This window comes from Bombina bombina, chromosome 3 (assembly GCF_027579735.1).
Source record: "Bombina bombina isolate aBomBom1 chromosome 3, aBomBom1.pri, whole genome shotgun sequence".
NCBI lineage: Eukaryota > Metazoa > Chordata > Amphibia > Anura > Bombinatoridae > Bombina > Bombina bombina.
In genome coordinates this window covers 99058973-99079236 of record NC_069501.1, presented here as the reverse complement: position 1 = coordinate 99079236, position 20264 = coordinate 99058973, and the positions used below count along the sequence as shown (strand labels likewise).

Genomic DNA, 20264 nt, shown 5'->3' with positions numbered 1-20264 from the left:
CCTGCCTCAGAGGATCACAGCTCATTCTACTAGATCAGTCTCTACTTCTTGGGCTTTTAAGAATGAAGCTTCAGTTGATCAGATTTGCAAAGCAGCAACTTGGTCTTCTTTGCATGCAAACATTTACTAAATGTTACCATTTTGATGTATTTGCTTCTTCTTAAGCAGTCTTTGGTAGAAAAGTTTTTCAGGCAGCTGTTTGTTTGATTTTTCTGCTAATGTTTTAAGTTTTTTTTCTTTCAATTTATGAGAAAAACTTATTTTTTTGTGGATTTAATCTTTTCAGCGTACAATGGCTGTTTTTATTTTATCCCTCCCTTTCTAGTGACTCTTCTGTGGACTTCCGCATCTTGGGTATTTCTATCCCATACATCACTAGCTCATGGACTCTTGTCAATTACATGAAAGAAAACATAATTTATGTAAGAACTTACCTGATAAATTAATTTCTCTTGTAAGCTGTATCGAGTCCACAGATTCATCCATACTTGTGGGATATTCTCCTTCCTAACAGGAAGTGGCAAAGAGAGCAAGCACCCACAGCAGAGCTGTCTATATAGCTCCTCCCTTAGCTCCGCCCCCCCAGTCATTCTCTTTGCCTGCTTAACTGCTAGGAAGGGTAAAGTGAGTGTGGTGACAAAAATGTTAGTTTTTATTTTCTCAAGCAAAAGTTTGTTATTTTAAATGGTACCGGTGTGTACTATTTACTCTCTGGCAGAAAAGGGATGACATTTTCTGCAAGGAGGATGATGATCTTAGCACTTTGTAACTAAGATCCACTGCTGTTCTCACAAGGGCTGAAGAGTACAGGAAAACTTCAGTTGGGGGAACGGTTTGCAGGCTAAACTGCATTGAGGTATGTTCAGTCTATTTTTTTTCTAGACAGACTGTTATTTCTAGAAAAGGCTGGCAATATCCCCATGAGGGAAAGGCAAGCTGTATTCAGAAAAAGAAAAGGAATCCAAGCTTGCATAAAGGGCTCATTAGTTACTGGTGACACTGATAGGAAAAAAACGTTTTGGTTTTATTGCAAATATAACGTTTTTGATGAACTTTAAGGGGTCATTGTGGCTTGTTTAAGGGGTATTAACCCACATGGCTAGTTTAGGAAACACTCTGTTGTGTTTCTTTTAGGCCCCATAACATCGAGTGAGGTGGGAGGGGCCTATTTTCGTGCCTCAGGTGCGCAGTTTCTTTTCCTCAAAAACATCCAGCTACTTTTCCAGAGGTTCCTACTGTGTTTGAGGGCTGTAAAGAGGTTTTTTCCCCCACAAATCGTTCCTAAAGGGCATCTAGGCGCCACAGCAGAGCTGTGGCAAGGTGCTGAACGTTTTTTTACCGGTTTTGACGTTTTGTCAATCCGGTTTTTACATTAAGGGGTTAATTGTTTATTTGCATAGTTGTGCAAAGTTACTAAAGCTTTATGATGCTACTGTAAACATTTTGTTTTGTTTACTGCTTTTTTACACTGTTTTGCAGAGTTTGTGCAGCTTTTTTTCTCTTAAAGGCACAGTACTGTTTTTTTCTAAGTGTTATTTACTTTGATTAAAGTGTTTTCCAAGCTTGCTTGTTACATTTCTAGCATGTTTAACATGTCTGACACCAAGGAAAATCCTTGTTCAATGTGTTTAGTAGCCATTGTGGAACCCCTCTTAGAATGTGTCCCACTTGCACTGATATGTCTATAAATTATAAAGAGCATATTTTAGCACTAAAAATATTACAATAGATGATTCTCAGACAGAAGGAAATGAGGGTTTAACATCTAGCGCTCCCCAAGTGTCACAACCAGTAACGCCTGCACAAGTGACGTCAAGTACCTCTAGTGCGTCAAATTCATTTACTTTACAAGACATGGCCACAGTTATGATTAAAACCCTCACAGAGGTTTTCTCTAAACTGCCTGGTTTACAAGGAAAGCGTGACAGCTCTGGGTTAAGAACAAATGCTGAACCGTCTGACGCTTTAGTAGCCGTATCCGATATACCCTCACAATGTTCTGAAGTAGGGGTAAGGGATTTGTTATCTGAGGGAGAAATTTCTGATTCAGGAAAGACGCTCCCTCAGACAGATTCTGATTTGACGGTCTTTAAATTTAAGCTTGAACACCTCCGCTTATTGCTCAGGGAGGTATTAGCGACTCTAGATGATTGTGACCCTATAGTGGTCCCAGAGAAATTGTGTAAAATCGACAAATACTTAGAGGTTCCTGTTTACACTGATGTTTTTCCAGTCCCTAAGAGGATTGTGAATATTGTTACTAAGGAGTGGGATAGACCAGGTATTCCGTTTGCTCCCCCTCCGGTTTTTAAGAAAATGTTTCCCCTATCTGACACCATGCGGGACTTGTGGCAGACAGTTCCTAAGGTGGAGGGAGATATTTCTACTCTGGATAAGCGTACAACTATACCTATCGAAGACAGTTGTGCCTTTCAAAGATCCTATGGATAAAAAATTAGAGGGTCTCCTGAAGAAAATTTTTGTTCATCAAGGTTTTCTTCTCCAACCTATTGCATGCATTGTTCCTGTAACTACTGCAGCTGTTTTCTGGTTCGAGGCTCTAGAAGAGGCTCTTCAGATTGGAGACTCCATTAGAGGATATTATGGACAGAATTAAGGCCCTTAAGTTGGCTAATTCTTTCATTACAGATGCCGCTTTCCAACTGGCTAAATTAGCGGCAAAGAATTCAGGTTTTGCCATTTTAGCACGCAGGGCGTTATGGCTTAAGTCCTGTTCTGCTGATGTGTCGTCAAAATCTAAACTTTTGAACATCCCTTTCAAAGGAAAGACCCTATTAGGGCCTGAACTGAAAGAGATTATTTCAGACATCACTGGAGGGAAAGGCCACACCCTCCCTCAAGATAAAACAAATAAAATGAGGACCAAACAAAATAATTTCTCTTGTTAAGTGTGTTCAGTCCACGGGTCATCCATTACTTATGGGATATATTCTCCTTCCCAACAGGAAGTTGCAAGAGGATCACCCAAGCAGAGCTGCTATATAGCTCCTCCCCTCACATGTCATATCCAGTCATTCTCTTGCAACCCTCAACAAAGAAGGAGGTCGCGAGAGGAGTTGGAGTTTTACTTAATTATTCTTCAATCAAAAGTTTGTTATTTTAAAATGACACCGGAGTGTGCCGTTTTTTTGTATCTCAGGCAGTATTTGGAGAAGAATCTGCCTGCGTTTTTCTATGATCTTAGCAGACGTAACTAAGATCCGCTGGCTGTTCTCAACATTCTGAGGAGTAGGGTAACTTCAGAAAGAGGGGAATAGCATGCGGGGTCCCCCGCAAATGAGGTATGTGCAGTACATTATTTTCTGGGAATGGAATTGACTAAGAAAATACTGCTGTTACCCATATGATGTAAGTACAGCCTTAAATGCAGTAGTAGCGACTGGTATCAGGCTGATAAATGTATGCGCAGTTGAGTTATTTTCTAGGGACTAGAATTTGACTGAGAAAATACTGTTAATACTGAAATAATGTTTAAGCCTTATCTGCAGTGGAAGCGACTGGTAGCAGGCTTAGTGATAACTTTACATGACATTGAAAATGTTGTTTTTAAAACGTTTACTGGCATGTTATTCGTTTTGTGAGGTACTTTGGTGATAAATCTTTTGGGCATGATTTTTTTCCACATGGCTAACGTATTTTTCTGCATAGAAACCGTTATATCAGGTCTCCCACTGTTGTAATATGAGTGGGAGGGACCTTGTTTTAGCGCCTTGTTGCGCAGTTAAAATTCTAGCACAGTCTTTCTGTTTCTTCCTCCTTGATCCAGGACGTCTCTAGAGAGCTCAGGGGTCTGCAAAATTCGTTTTTGAGGGAGGTAATCAGTCACAGCAGATCTGTGACAGTGTGTTTGACTGTGATTAAAGCGTTAAATCTTAATTTGATATCCGTTTTTGGGTATTGAGGGGTTAATCATCCTTTTGCTAATGGGTGCAATTCTCTGCTAATTAATACACTTCTCGTTAAGAATTGTTTGTCTATAACTGAATTAGTTTTCTTTGTAATTCAACTGTTTTTAAAAGCGCTGCAGCGTTTTTTATAATTGCTTGTAAACTTATTGAGAGTGATTTCCAAGCTTGCTAGCTTCATTGCTAAGTCTGTTTAGACATGTCTGATACAGAGGTATCTGCTTGTTCATTGTGTTCAAAAGCCGATGTGGAGCCCAATAGAAATATGTGTACCAATTGTATTGATATTACTTTGAATAAAAGTCAATCTGTACCGATAAAGAAATTATCACCAGACGACGAGGGGGAAGTTATGCCGTCTAACTCTCCTCACGTGTCAGTACCTTCGTCTCCCGCTCGGGAGATGCGTAAGATTGAGGCGCCAAGTACATCAAGGCCCTTACAAATCACTTTACATGATATGGCTAATGTTATGAAAGAAGTATTATACAATATGCCCGAATTAAGAGGCAAGCGCGATAGCTCTGGGTTAAGGACAGAGCGCGCTGATGACACGAGAGCCATGTCTGATACTGCGTCACAATTTGCAGAACATGAGGACGGTGAGCTTCATTCTGTCGGTGACGGTTCTGATCCGGGGAGACCGGATTCAGAAATTTCACATTTTAAATTTAAGCTTGAGAACCTCCGCGTGTTACTAGGGGAGGTGTTAGCGGCTCTGAATGATTGCGACACGGTGACAATCCCAGAGAAATTATGTAGGTTGGATAGATACTATGCGGTACCGGTGTGTACTGACGTTTTTCCTATACCAAAAAGGCTTACAGAAATTATTAGTAAGGAGTGGGATAGACCCGGTGTGCCTTTTTCCCCTCCTCCGATATTTAGAAAAATGTTCCCTATAGACGCCACCACACGAGACTTATGGCAGACGGTCCTTAAGGTGGAGGGAGCGGTTTCTACTTTAGCCAAGCGTACCACTATCCCGGTGGAGGATAGCTGTGCTTTCTCAGATCCAATGGATAAAAAATTAGAGGGTTACCTTAAGAAAATGTTTGTTCAACAAGGTTTTATATTGCAGCCTCTTGCATGCATTGCGCCTGTCACGGCTGAAGCGGCATTCTGGTTTGAGTCTCTGGAAGAGGCGATTCGCACAGCACCATTGGATGAGACTTTGAGCAAAGTTAGAACGCTTAAACTAGCTAATGCGTTTGTTTCAGATGCCGTAGTGCATTTAACCAAACTTACGGCTAAAAATTCCGGATTCGCCATACAGGCGCGTAGGGCGCTATGGCTTAAATCCTGATCAGCAGATGTAACTTCTAAGTCTAAACTACTTAACATTCCCTTCAAAGGGCAGACCTTATTCGGGCCCGGCTTGAAGGAAATTATTGCTGACATTACGGGAGGTAAGGGCCACACCCTTCCTCAGGACAGGGCCAAATCAAAGGCCAAACAGTCTAATTTTCGTGCCTTTCGTAACTTCAAGGCAGGAGCAGCATCAACTTCCTCCGCTCCAAAACAGGAAGGAACTACTGCTCGTTACAGACAGGGTTGGAAAGGCAACCAGTCATGGAACAAGGGCAAGCAGGCCAGAAAGCCTACTTCCGCCCCTAAGACAGCATGAAGACAGGGCCCCCTCTCCGGAGACGGATCTAGTGGGGGGCAGACTTTCTCTCTTCGCCCAGGCTTGGGCAAGAGATGTACAGGATCCCTGGACGTTGGAGATTGTATCTCAGGGATACCTTCTGGATTTCAAAACTTCTCCTCCACAAGGGAGGTTTCATCTGTCAAGGTTATCAACAAACCTAGTAAAGAAAGAGGCATTTCTACAATGTGTACAAGACCTCTTAGTGATGGGAGTGATCCACCCAGTTCCGCGAACGGAACAAGGGCAAGGGTTTTACTCAAATCTGTTTGTGGTTCCCAAAAAAGAGGGAACATTCAGACCAATCTTAGACTTAAAAATCTTAAACAAATTCCTAAGGGTTCCATCGTTCAAGATGGAAACCATTCGGACCATCCTACCCATGATCCAAGAGGCTCAATATATGACCACAGTGGACTTAAAGGATGCCTACCTTCACATACCGATTCACAAAGATCATTATTGGTACCTAAGGTTTGCTTTTCTAGACAGGCATTACCAGTTTGTAGCTCTTCCCTTCGGGTTAGCTACGGCCCCGAGAATTTTTACGAAGGTTCTGGGCTCACTTCTGGCGGTACTAAGACCATGAGGCATAGCGGTGGCTCCGTACCTAGACGACATTCTGATACAAGCGTCAAGTTTTCAAAATGCAAAGTCTCATACAGAGATAGTTCTAGCATTTCTGAGGTCGCATGGGTGGAAATTGAACGTGGAAAAGAGTTCTCTGTTACCACTCACAAGGGTTCCTTTTCTAGGGACTCTTATAGATTCTGTAGAGATGAAGATTTACCTGACGGAGTCCAGGTTATCAAAGATTCTCAATGCTTGCCGTGTCCTTCACTCCATTCCAAGCCCATCAGTAGCTCAGTGCATGGAAGTAATCGGCTTAATGGTCGCGGCAATGGACATAGTGCCATTTGCGCGCCTGCATCTCAGACCGCTGCAACTATGCATGCTAAGTCAATGGAACGGGGATTACTCAGATCTGTCCCCTTTGCTAAATCTGGACCAGGAGACCAGAGATTCTCTTCTCTGGTGGTTGTCTCGGGTTCATCTGTCCAAAGGAATGACCTTTTGCAGACCAGATTGGACAATTGTAACAACAGATGCCAGCCTACTAGGCTGGGGAGCAGTCTGGAATTCCCTGAAGGCTCAGGGGTCGTGGACTCAGGAGGAGAAACTCCTCCCAATAAACATTCTAGAATTAAGAGCAATATTCAATGCTCTTCTAGCTTGGCCTCAGATAGCAACACTGAGGTTCATCAGATTTCAGTCGGACAACATCACGACTGTGGCTTACATCAATCATCAAGGGGGAACCAGGAGTTCCCTAGCGATGTTGGAAGTCTCGAAGATAATTCGCTGGGCAGAGTCTCACTCTTGCCACCTGTCAGCGATCTACATCCCAGGCGTGGAGAACTGGGAGGCGGATTTTCTAAGTTGCCAGACTTTTCATCCGGGGGAGTGGGAACTTCACCCGGAGGTATTTGCTCAACTGATTCATCGTTGGGGCAAACCGGATCTGGATCTCATGGCATCTCGCCAGAACGCCAAGCTTCCTTGTTACGGATCCAGGTCCAGGGACCCGGGAGCGGTGCTGGTAGATGCACTAGCAGCCCCTTGGGTTTTCAACATAGCTTATGTGTTTCTACCTTTTCCGTTGCTACCTCGACTGATTGCCAGGATCAAACAGGAGAGAGCATCAGTGATTCTGATAGCGCCTGCGTGGCCACGCAGGACCTGGTATTCAGACCTAGTGGACATGTCGTCCTGTCCACCATGGTCTCTACCCCTGAGGCAGGACCTTCTAATTCAGGGTCCTTTCAACCATCCAAACCTAATTTCTCTGAGGCTGACTGCTTGGAAATTGAACGCTTGATTCTATCAAAGCGTGGGTTTTCGGATTCGGTTATTGATACATTAATACAGGCTCGGAAACCTGTTACCAGAAAAATTTACCATAAGATATGGCATAAATATTTATATTGGTGTGAATCCAAGAGTTACTCATGGAGTAAGGTTAGGATTCCTAGGATATTGTCCTTTCTACAAGAGGGTTTAGAAAAGGGCTTATCCGCTAGTTCACTAAAGGGACAGATTTCTGCTCTATTCTTTTACACAAGCGTCTGGCAGACAATCCAGACGTCCAGGCTTTTTGTCAGGCTTTGGCTAGAATTAAACCTGTATTTAAAACTGTTGCTCCTCCTTGGAGCTTAAACTTGGTTCTTAAAGTTCTGCAGGGTGTTCCGTTTGAACCCCTTCATTCCATTGATATTAAACTTTTATCTTGGAAAGTTCTGTTTTTGATGGCTATTTCCTCGGCTCGAAGAGTCTCTGAGTTATCTGCCTTACATTGTGATTCCCCTTATCTGATCTTTCATTCAGACAAGGTAGTCCTGCGTACTAAACCTGGGTTTTTACCTAAGGTTGTTTCTAACAGGAATATCAATCAAGAGATTGTTGTTCCATCATTATGTCCTAATCCTTCTTCAAAGAAGGAACGTCTTTTGCATAATCTAGACGTAGTCCGTGCCCTGAAGTTTTACTTACAGGCAACTAAAGATTTTCGGCAAACTTCTTCTTTGTTTGTCGTTTACTCTGGACAGAGGAGAGGTCAAAAGGCTTCGGCTACCTCTCTCTCTTTTTGGCTTCGTAGCATAATACGTTTAGCCTATGAGACTGCTGGTCAGCAGCCTCCTGAACGAATTACAGCTCATTCCACTAGAGCTGTGGCTTCCACTTGGGCCTTTAAGAATGAGGCCTCTGTTGAACAGATTTGCAAGGCTGCAACTTGGTCTTCACTTCATACTTTTTCCAAATTTTACAAATTTGATACTTTTGTTCTTCGGAGGCTGTTTTTGGGAGAAAGGTTCTACAGGCAGTGGTTCCTTCTGTTTAAAGTTCCTGCCTTGTCCCTCCCATCATCCGTGTACTTTAGCTTTGGTATTGGTATCCCATAAGTAATGGATGACCCGTGGACTGAACACACTTAACAAGAGAAAACATAATTTATGCTTACCTGATAAATTTATTTCTCTTGTAGTGTGTTCAGTCCACGGCCCGCCCTGTCTTTTTTGAGGCAGGTTCTAAATTTTAAATTATAACTCCAGTCACCACTGCACCCTATAGTTTCTCTTTTCGCGTCTTGTTTCGGTCGAATGACTGGATATGACATGTGAGGGGAGGAGCTATATAGCAGCTCTGCTTGGGTGATCCTCTTGCAACTTCCTGTTGGGAAGGAGAATATATCCCATAAGTAATGGATGACCCGTGGACTGAACACACTACAAGAGAAATAAATTTATCAGGTAAGCATAAATTATGTTTTTCGTTCCTTTCGGAACTTCAAGGGTGGTCCCACTTCAGCTTCCCCTGCTGCAAAGCAAGAGGGGAATTTTGCCCAATCCAAGTCAGTCTGGAGACCGAACCAGGCTTGGAACAAAGGTAAACAGGCCAAGAAGCCTGCTGCTGCCTCCAAGACAGCATGAAGGGGTAGCCCCCGATCCTGGACCGGTTCTAGTAGGGGGCAGACTCTCTCTCTTCGCTCAGGCTTGGGCCAGAGATGTTCACGATTCCTGGGCTTTAGAAATTGTGTCCCAGGGATATCTTCTGGACTTCAAAGACTCCCCCCCAAGGGGGAGATTTCATGTTTCTCAATTGTCTGCAAACCAGACAAAGAGAGAGGCGTTCTTACGCTGTGTAGAAGACCTACATACCATGGGAGTGGTCCGCCCAGTTCCAAAAGCGGAACAAGGGCTAGGTTTTTACTCAAACCTGTTTGTGGTTCCCAAAAAAGAGGGAACTTTCAGACCAATCTTGGATCTCAAAATTCTAAACAAGTTCCTCAGAGTACCATCATTCAAGATGGAGACTATTCGGACTATTCTACCTCTGATCAAGGAGGGTCAATATATGACTACCGTGGATTAAAGGATGCGTATCTACACATCCCTATTCACAGAGATCATCATCAATTCCTCAGATTCGCCTTTCTGGACAGGCATTACCAGTTCGTGGCCCTTCCTTTCGGGTTGGCAACGGCTCCCAGAATATTCACAAAGGTGCTAGGGTCCCTTTTGGCGGTTCTAAGACCGCGGGGCATAGCAGTGGCGCCTTATCTAGACGACATCTTGATTCAGACGTCGACTTTCCAGCTAGCCAAGTCTCACATCGTGTTGGCTTTTCTGAGATCTCACGGGTGGAAGGTGAACATAAAAAAAGAGTTCTCTCTTCCCTCTCACAAGAGTTTCCTTCCTAGGGACTCTGATAGACTCAGTAGAAATGAAAATATTTCTGATGGAGGTCAGAAAATCAAAACTCTTAACCACTTGCCGAGCTCTTCATTCCATTCCTCAGCCATCAATGGCTCAGTGTATGGAGGTAATTGGACTCATAGTAGCGGCAATGGACATAGTTCCTTTTGCCCGCCTACACCTCAGACCACTGCAACTATGCATGCTCAAACAGTGGAATGGGGATTATGCAGATTTCTTTCCCCAACTGCATTTGGACCAGGAGACCAGAGATTCTCTTCTCTGGTGGTTGTCTCAGGACCACCTGTCTCAGGGAATGTGTTTCCGCAGGCCAGAGTGGCTCATAGTAACAACAGATGCCAGCCTGCTAGGCTGGGGTGCTGTCTGGAACTCCCTGAAAGCTCAGGGCTTATGGTCTCGAGAGGAAACTTTACTCCCGATAAACATTCTAGAACTGAGAGCGATATTCAATGCGCTTCAGGCGTGGCCTCAGCTAGTTGCGGCCAATTTCATCAGACTTTTGTAGCTTATATCAATCATCAAGGAAGAACACAGAGTTCTCTAGCGATGATGGAGGTAACCAAAATAATCCGATGGGCGGAGGATCACTCTTGCCATCTCTCAGCAATCCATATCCCAGGAGTGGAGAACTGGGAGGCGGATTTCCTAAGTCGTCAGACTTTTCATCCGGGGGAGTGGGAGCTCCATCCGGAGGTATTTGCCCAGCTGACTCGGCTATGGGGCACACCAGAATTGGATCTCATGGCGTCCCGTTAGAATGCCAAACTTCCTTGTTACAGGTCCAGGTCCCGGGATCCCCAGGCGGTATTGATAGATGCTCTAGCAGTGCCCTGGTCCTTCAATTTGGCCTATATATTTCCACCGTTTCCTCTCCTCCCACGTCTGGTTGCCAGAATCAAGCAGGAGAGAGCTTTGGTGATTCTGATAGCACCTGCGTGACCACGCAGGACTTGGTATGCAGACCTAGTGGACATGTCATCGGTTCCACCGTGGACTCTGCTAATGAGGCAGGACCTTCTAATCCAACGTCCATTCACGCATCCAAATCTAATTTCTCTGCGTCTGACTGCTTGGAGATTGAACGCCTGATTCTATCAAAGTGTGGTTTCTCTGAGTCGGTCATTGATACCCTGATTCAAGCTAGAAAGCCTGTCACCAGGAAGATCTATCATAAGATTTGGCGCAAATATTTTTATTGGTGTGAATCCATGGGTTACTCATGGAGTAAGATTAGGATTCCTAGAATATTGTCCTTTCTCCAAGAAGGATTGGAAAAGGGATTATCAGCTAGTTCCTTAAATGGACAAATATCTGTTTTGTCTATTCTTTTACACAAACGTCTGGCAGATGTCCCAGACGTTCAAGCGTTTAGTCAGGCCTTGGTCAGGATCAAGCCTGTATTTAAACCTGTTGCTCCGCCATGGAGCCTAAACTTAGTTCTTAAAGTTCTTCAAGGGGTTCCGTTTGAACCTATGCATTCCATAGATATTAAGCTTCTATCTTGGAAAGTTTTGTTTTTAGTAGCTATCTCTTCAGCTCGAAGATTTATCTGCTTCGGCTCGAAGAGTTATCTGCTTTACAGTGTGACTCACCTTACCTTGTTTTCCATGCAGATAAGGTGGTTTTGCATACCAAACCTGGGTTTCTTCCTAAGGTTGTTTCTAATAGGAATATCAATCAGGAGATTGTTGTTCCATCTCTGTGTCCTAATTCTTCATCAAAGAAGGAACGTCTGTTGCACAATCTTGATGTGGTTCGTGCTTTAAAGTTCTACTTACAAGCAACTAAAGATTTCCGTCAAACATCTTCATTGTTTGTTGTTTATTCTGGTAAACGGAGAGGTCAAAAGGCTACGGCAACCTCTCTTTCCTTTTGGCTGAAAAGCATCATCCGTTTGGCTTATGAGACTGCTGGCCAGCAGCCTCCTGAAAGAATTACTGCTCATTCTACTAGAGCAGTGGCTTCCACATGGGCTTTTAAAAATGATGCTTCTGTTGAACAGATTTGTTAGGCGGCGACTTGGTCTTCGCTTCATACTTTTCCCAAATTTTACAAATTCGATACTTTTGCTTTGGAGGCTCTTTTTGGGAGAAAGGTTCTACAAGCAGTGGTGCCTTCCGTTTAGGGTACCTGTCTTGTCCCTCCCTTCATCCGTGTCCTAAAGCTTTGATATTGGTATCCCACAAGTATGGATGAATCTGTGGACTCGATACTTCTTACAAGAGAAAACAGAATTTATGCTTACCTGATAAATTTCTTTCTCTTGTGATGTATCGAGTCCACGGCCTGTCCTGTCTGTTTAAGACAGGTAGTATATTTTTAGTTTAAAAACTTCAGTCACCTCTGCACCCTATAGTTTCTCCTTTTTCTTCCTAGCCTTCGGTCGAATGACTGGGGGGGCGGAGCTAATGGAGGAGCTATATAGACAGCTCTGCTGTGGGTGCTCTCTTTGCCACTTCCTGTTAGGAAGGAGAATATCCCACAAATATGGATGAATCCGTGGACTCGATACATCACAAGAGAAAGAAATTTATCAGGTAAGCATAAATTCTGTTTTATTTCATATTGGCAAGAGTCCATGAGACCCACCATTTTTCTGGTGGTTATGATTTTTTGTATAAAAGCACAATTATATTTCCAGTTCCTCTTTTTGTATGCTTTTTTACTCCTTTTTCCATCACCCCACTACTTGGCTATTTGTTAAACTGAATTGTGGGTATGGTGAGGGGTGTATTTATAGGCATTTTGAGGTTTGGGAAACTTTGCCCCTCCTGGTAGGGATGTATATCCCATACGTCACTAGCTCATGGACTCTTGCCCATATGAAAGAAATGAATTTATCAGCTAAGTTCTTACATTAATTATGGTATTTCATTTTATATTAACAGTCCCGGGTTAAAAAAAAAAAAAAAGTCTCCCATTTCTGTAGTGATGGGTACTTTGGCAATAGACTGCAACGTCATTTGTCAAGAAACAGCGATGAACTAGAATTCTTTTACTAATTAAAATGCCTCAATAAATATTGTCCCCTAAAGCCATTTTGAATTGTCAGTGGTAAATATAATGTCTACAGATTGCCAATATATTTACTACAAAACCATGCTATAAAGGCTCTAGGAAGCAGTTCTGTAAGTTACAGATTTATCTCCTATAGTATATCTTTCCCAAATATGAATTTGTTAATGAAACGGTAACAAGAATGTTCTACCTCCTCAGTCTAGTCAGTGGTAAGTATAATAATAAAGTGTAATCCTCTTGCTTTTGTAAACAGGTTGGCAGAACAGCACAAGTTTAAAGCCTTTGTACCTCTACAAATCTTGTGCAATTTAGTAGATATTCTTTGAAAATATAATTAGAAATAATCTTATTAGGTATGTTGTTTAATTTTCTTTTGTTTGTTCTTTATAGGTAGACCAGATGAATAAAATTGTAGAGGTTTTAGGAATACCAACTGCTCACATCCTTGACCAGGCACCAAAAGCAAGAAAATTCTTTGAAAAGTCATCAGATGGCATTTGGAACTTAAAAAAGACCAAAGATGGAAAAAAGGTTGGCTGTTTATAGGATTTTTTTTTATAAGTCTGTGACAAAACTGCCCATACTATATACACTACTGAATATACTAGAAGCACCCTGCCGTACCTTCGCTATACACTCAAGGGTCTAGCTCCATATTGCTTAGTTAGAACCTTTTGTGTATAGCAGAGGCGCAGGAGCATGTCTCTTGTATATTTAATAGGGGTTCAGAACAGTTTCTGATTCTCATGAGAAGAGTGCCAGCCTTTGTACTTTAATAATGTTTCGCTTATGTTTTAACCCCTTAAGGACAAGGCCATTTTTCAGTTTCTTTCCCTTAAGGACCAAAGCTATTTTTACATTTCTGCGGTGTTTGTGTTTAGCTGTAATTTTCTTCTTACTCATTTTCTGTACCCACACATATTATATACCGTTTTTTTCTTGCCATTAAATGGACTTTCTAAAGATACCATTATTTTCATCATATCTTATAATTTACCATAAAAAAATTATAAAATATGATAAAAAAATGGGAAAAAACACTTTTTCTAACTTTGACCCCCAAAATCTGTTACACATCTACAACCTCCAAAAAACACCCATGCTAAGTAGCACTTTGCTATTTCCAAACCACTTTTTTTTTTCAAAATTAGCGATAGTTACATTGGAACACTGATATCTTTCAGGAATCCCTGAATATAACAAAAATAATTATAAGTGAACAGTGCGCCAACATATACAGTGCTATAAAATTATTTGACCATAAAATATATACAAAAAACTCTTACACAGATATGAAAATAAAAGTCAATGATATTGATAAAAATGTGAATGTTCAGATGTCTTAGCTTAATATCGCTAAGTCAATGTTACTTGGTGAGACCTAGGGGGTCGAAGTGCTCCCTCAGGCTCGGTCAGATGATGGCTCGCGGCTTCTTCAATACTTTTGCTGGTGTCCCAAAAGAACAAAATCTGTAGAAATATAGAATGGAAAAGAAGGCGCCACCATAGTGTATGATCAATGGATACAGGCAAGCTTCAGATGCGTATGAAAAACTGGTACTTACAAGCTCCCTGACACTTGAGAAGTGTCACAAACGCCTTCTGGAACTTTATGAGTCGTCCAGCTAACTCCCACCACCGTCCTTGTTGACCCGTTCTTTGGGGTATTCGGATGGATGCCGGATAGATTGCTTTGCCGGTTGCAATCTGCTTTCTCAGGCTTCAATCTTTAGTTAGAGATAGCCAAACCCGGTTGGCTCTTGTGTGCAGTGAAGACCGTATAGTACCGTAAACAGCACACTCCAAAATATATAAAAAACTGCTACAATTAGATAAAATAAAGTTCGTGGGTCCAACGTCTTATAAAACTTCACTTTATTTTATAACACAACGTTTCTCGGTCTTAAATGACCGTTTCATCAGGTGTATATTGACATTAGTAAAAAATATAAGTTCGTGGTTTTACTAAAGTAAGATTCCAGTCGGACAATATCACGACTGTAGTATATATCAATCATCAGGGGGGGGACAAAGAGTTCTCTAGCGATGATAGAGGTTACCAAAATAATTCGATGGGCAGAGACTCACTCTTGCCATCTATCAGCAATCTATATCCCAGGAGTGGAGAACTGGGAAGCGGATTTTCTAAGTCGTCAGACTTTTCATCCAGGGGAGTGGGAACTCCATCCGGAGGTGTTTGCACAATTGATTCAGCAATGGGGCACACCAGAATTGGATCTGATGGCGTCTCGTCAGAACGCCAAACTTCCTTGTTACGGGTCCAGGTCAAGGGATCCTCAGGCAGTACTGATAGATGCTCTAGCAGTACCCTGGTCGTTCAACCTGGCTTATGTGTTTCCACCATTTCCTCTCCTTCCTCGTTTGATTGCCAGAATCAAACAGGAGAGAGCTTCATATGGTATGCAGACCTGGTGGACATGTCATCTCTTCCACCATGGACTCTGCCACTGAGACAGGACCTTCTGATTCAAGGTCCGTTCCAGCATCCAAATCTAATTTCTCTGCGGCTGACTGCTTGGAGATTGTACGCTTGATTTTATCCAAGCGGGGTTTCTCTGAGTCGGTCATAGATACCTTGATTCAGGCTCGAAAGCCTGTCACTAGGAAAATTTATCATAAGATATGGCGTAAATATCTTTATTGGTGCGAATCCAAAGGCTACTCATGGAGTAAGATCAGGATTACAAGGATTTCTCTTGTTAAGTGTATCCAGTCCACGGATCATCCATTACTTGTGGGATATTCTCCTTCCCAACAGGAAGTTGCAAGAGGATCACCCACAGCAGAGCTGCTATATAGCTCCTCCCCTAACTGCCATATCTAGTCATTCTCTTGCAACTCTCAACAAAGATGGACGTAGTAAGAGGAGAGTGGTGTATTATAGTTAGTTTCTTAACTTCAATCAAAAGTTTGTTATTTTTAAATGGTACCTGAGTGTACTGTTTTATCAAAGGCAGCATTAGAAGAAGAATCTGCCTGTGATTTCTATGATCTTAGCAGAAGTAACTAAGATCCATTGCCGTTCTCACATATTCTGAGGAGTGAGGTAACTTCAGAGGGGGAATGGCGTGCAGGTTTTCCTGCAATAAGGTATGTGCAGTTAACATATTTCTAGGGATGGAATTTGCTAGAAAAATGCTGCTGATACCGTATTAATGTAAGTTAAGCCTAAATGCAGTGATTTAATAGCGACTGGTATCAGGCTTATTAACAGAGATACATACTCTTATAAAAGTGTAATATGAAACGTTTGATGGCATGTTAATCGTTTTTATATATGCTTTGGTGATAAAACTTATTGGGGCCTAGTTTTTTCCACATGGCTGGCTTTATTTTTGCCTAGAAACAGTTTCCTGAGGCTTTCCACTGTTATAGTATAAAAGTTACAGTTGGTGCAGTTAAAATTACAAACTGTGACATTCAGCTTCCCTCAGCAGTCCCCTGCATGCTATAGGACATCTCTGAAGGGCTCAAAAGGCTTCAAAAGTAGGAGCTGTGGCAGTTGTTATGACGGTTTAAAAAACATATTTTTCGTTTTGTTAATCTGTTTTTTGTATTAAGGGGTTAATCATCCATTTGCAAGTGGGTGCAATGCTCGAGGGACGCACGCTAATATGGCGCCAAGTACATCAGGGATGCCCATAGCGATTACTTTGCAGGACATGGCTGCAATCAATACCCTGTCACAGGTATTAGCCAGATTGCCTGAATTGAGAGGCAAGCGCGATAGCTCTGGGGTTAGACGAGATACAGAGCGCGTAGATGCTGTAAGAGCCATGTCTGATACTGCGTCACATTATGCAGAACCTGAGGACGGAGAGCTTCAGTCTGTGGGTGACGTCTCTGAATCGGGGAGACCTGATTCAGAGATTTCTAATTTTAAATTTAAGCTTGAGAACCTCCGTGTGTTACTCAGGGAGGTATTAGCTGCTCTGAATGACTGTGACACAATTGCAGTGCCAGAGAAATTGTGTAGGCTGGATAAATACTATGCAGTGCCGGTGAGTACTGATGTTTTTCCAATACCTAAAAGGCTTACAGAAATTATTAGTAAGGAGTGGGATAGACCCGGTGTGCCCTTTTCCTCACCTCCTATATTTAGAAAAATGTTTCCAATAGATGCCACTACACGGGACTTATGGCAGACAGTCCCTAAGGTTTAGGGAGCAGTTTCTACTTTAGCAAAGCGTACCACTATCCCGGTTGAGGACTGTTGTGCTTTTTCAGATCCAATGGATAAAAAATTAGAGGGTTACCTTAAGAAAATGTTTATTCAACAAGGTTTTATTTTACAGCCCCTTGCATGCATTGCGCCTGTCATTGCTGCGGCGGCGTTCTGGTTTGAGGCCCTGTCAAGAGGCCATCCATACAGCTCCATTGACTGAAATTATTGACAAGCTTAGAACACTTAAGCTAGCTATCTCATTTGTTTCTGATGCCATTGTTCATTTGACTAAACTAACGGCTAAGAATTCCGGATTTGCCATCCAGGCGCGTAGGGCGCTATGGCTTAAATCCTGGTCAGCTGATGTGACTTCAAAGTCTAAATTACTTAACATTCCTTTCAAGGGGCAGACCTTATTCGGGCCTGGTTTGAAAGAAATTATTGCTTACATTACTGGAGGTAAGGGTCATACCCTTCCTCAGGACAGGGCCAAATCAAGGGCCAAACAGTCTAATTTTCGTGCCTTTCGAAATTTCAAGGCAGGTGCAGGATCAGCTCCCTCTAAACAAGAGGGAACTTTTCCTCAATCTAAGCAGGCCTGGAAACCTACCCAGTCCTGGAACAAGGGCAAGCAGGCCAGAAAGCCTGCTGCTGCCTCCAAGACAGCATGAAGCAGTGGCCCCCTATCCGACAACGGATCTAGTAGGGGGCAGACTCTCTCTCTTCGCCCAGGTTTGGGCAAGAGATGTTCAGGATCCCTGGGCGTTGGAGATCATATCTCAGGGATATCTTCTGGACTTCAAATCTTCTCCCCCACAAGGGAGATTTCACCTTTCAAGATTATCTGCAAACCAGATAAAGAAAGAGGCATTCCTAAGCTGCGTGCAAGACCTCCTTGTAATGGGAATGAACCATCCAGTTCCGCGGACGGAACAAGGACAGGGGTTTTATTCAAATCTGTTTGTGGTTCCCAAAAAAGAGGGAACCTTCAGACCAATTTTGGATCTAAAGATCCTAAACAAATTCCTCAGAGTTCCATCATTCAAGATGGAAACTATTCGAACCATTTTACCCATGATCCAAGAGGGTCAGTACATGACCACAGTGGACTTAAAGGATGCCTACCCTCACATTCCGATCCACAACAATCATCATCGGTTCCTGAGGTTTGCCTTTCTAGATAGGCATTACCAGTTTGTAGCTCTTCCATTCGGGTTGGCTACAGCCCCAAGAATTTTTACAAAGGTTCTGGGCTCACTTCTGGCGGTTCTAAGACCGCGAGGCATAGCGGTGGCTCCTTACCTAGATGACATTCTGATACAGGCGTCAAGCTTTCAAATTGCCAAGTCTCATACAGAGATAGTTCTGGCATTTCTGAGGTCGCATGGGTGGAAAGTGAACAAAGAAAAGAGTTCTCTATCTCCTCTCACAAGGGTTTCCTTCCTAGGGACTCTGATAGATTCTATAGAAATGAAAATTTACCTGACGGAGTCCAGGTTATCACAACTTCTAAATGCTTGCCGTGTTCTTCACTCCATTCCGCGCCCCACGGTGGCTCAGTGCATGGAAGTAATCGGCTTAATGTTAGCGGCGATGGACATAGTGCCATTTGCGCGCCTACATCTCAGACCTCTGCAATTATGCATGCTCAGTCAGTGGAATGGGGATTACACAGATTAAATGTCCCCTCTACTAAATCTGGATCAGGAAACCAGAGATTCTCTTCTCTGGTGGTTATCTCAGGTCCATCTGTCCAAAGGTATGACCTTTCGCAGGCCAGATTGGACCATTGTAACAACAGACGCCAGCCTTCTAGATTGGGGTGCAGTCTGGAACTCCCTGAAGGCTCAGGGTTCATGGACTCAGGAGGAGAAACTCCTCCCAATAAATATTCTGGAGTTAAGAGCAATATTCAATGCTCTTCTAGCTTGGCCTCAGTTAGCAACACTGAGGTTCATCAGATTTCAGTCGGACAACATCACGACTGCGGCTTACATCATCCATCAAGGGGGGACCAGGAGTTCCCTAGCGATGTCAGAAGTCTCCAAGATAATTTGCTGGGCAGAGACTCGCTCTTGCCACTTGTCGGCGATCTATATCCTAGGTGTAGAGAACTGGGAGGCGGATTTTCTAAGTCGTCAGACTTTTCATCCGGGGGAGTGGGAACTCCATCCGGAGGTGTTTGCTCAATTGGTTCTCTGTTGGGGCAAACCAGAACTGGATCTCATGGCGTCTCGCCAGAACGCCAAGCTTCCTTGTTACGGATCCAGGTCCAGGGACCCAGAAGCGGCACTGATAGATGCTCTAGCAGCGCCTTGGTTCTTCAACCTGGCCTATGTGTTTCCACCGTTTCCTCTGCTCCCTCGTCTGATAGCCAAGATCAAACAGGAGAGAGCATCGGTGATATTGATAGCGCCTGCGTGGCCACGCAGGACCTGCTATGCAGACCTAGTGGACATGTCATCCTTTCCACCATGGACTCTGCCTCTGAGACAAGACCTTCTAATACAAGGTCCTTTCATTCATCCGAATCTACTTTCTCTGAGACTGACTGCATGGAGATTGAATGATTGATCCTATCAAAGCGTGGCTTCTCCGAGTCAGTAATTGATACCTTAATACAGGCACGAAAGCCTGTCACCAGGAAAATTTACCACAAGATTTGGCGTAAATATCTTCATTGGTGTGAATCCAAGAATTACTCATGGAGTAGGGTTAGGATTCCTAGGATATTGTCCTTCCTCCAAGAGGGTTTGTACAAAGGACTATCAGCTAGTTCTTTAAAGGGACAGATTTCTGCTCTGTCTATTCTTTTACACAAGCGTCTGGCAGAAGTTCCAGACGTTCAGGCATTTTGTCAGGCTTTAGTTAGAATTAAGCCTGTGTTTAAAACTGTTGCTCCCCCATGGAGCTTAAACTTGGTTCTTAAAGTTCTTCAAGGGGTTCCGTTTGAACCCCTTCATTCTATTGATATCAAACTTCTATCATGGAAAGTTCTTTTTCTGATGGCTATTTCCTCGGCTCGAAGAGTCTCGGAGTTATCTGCCTTACATTGTGATTCTCCTTATCTGATCTTTCATTCAGATAAAGTAGCTCTGCATACAAAACCTGGGTTTTTACCTAAGGGTGTTTCTAACAAGAATATCAATCAAGAGATTGTTGTTCCATCATTATGCCCTAATCCTTCTTCAAAGAAGGAACGTCTTTTGCAT

The 20264-nt window shown here is 43.0% G+C and overlaps 1 protein-coding gene across 2 annotated transcripts in view; it reads left to right on the top strand.

Moving 5' to 3' along the window:
* Window positions 1-20264, top strand: part of DYRK1A (dual specificity tyrosine phosphorylation regulated kinase 1A) — an 833667-nt gene that overhangs the window by 399796 nt on the left and 413607 nt on the right. For both annotated transcript variants that reach the window (XR_008401316.1, XM_053705933.1), the window contains exon 10: window positions 13257-13397. Coding sequence is in view for 1 of the 2 variants with exons in the window: in XM_053705933.1 (XP_053561908.1) it covers window positions 13257-13397 (141 nt within the window). In the remaining variant the exon portion in view is untranslated. The remainder of the gene's footprint in view (window positions 1-13256; window positions 13398-20264) is intronic.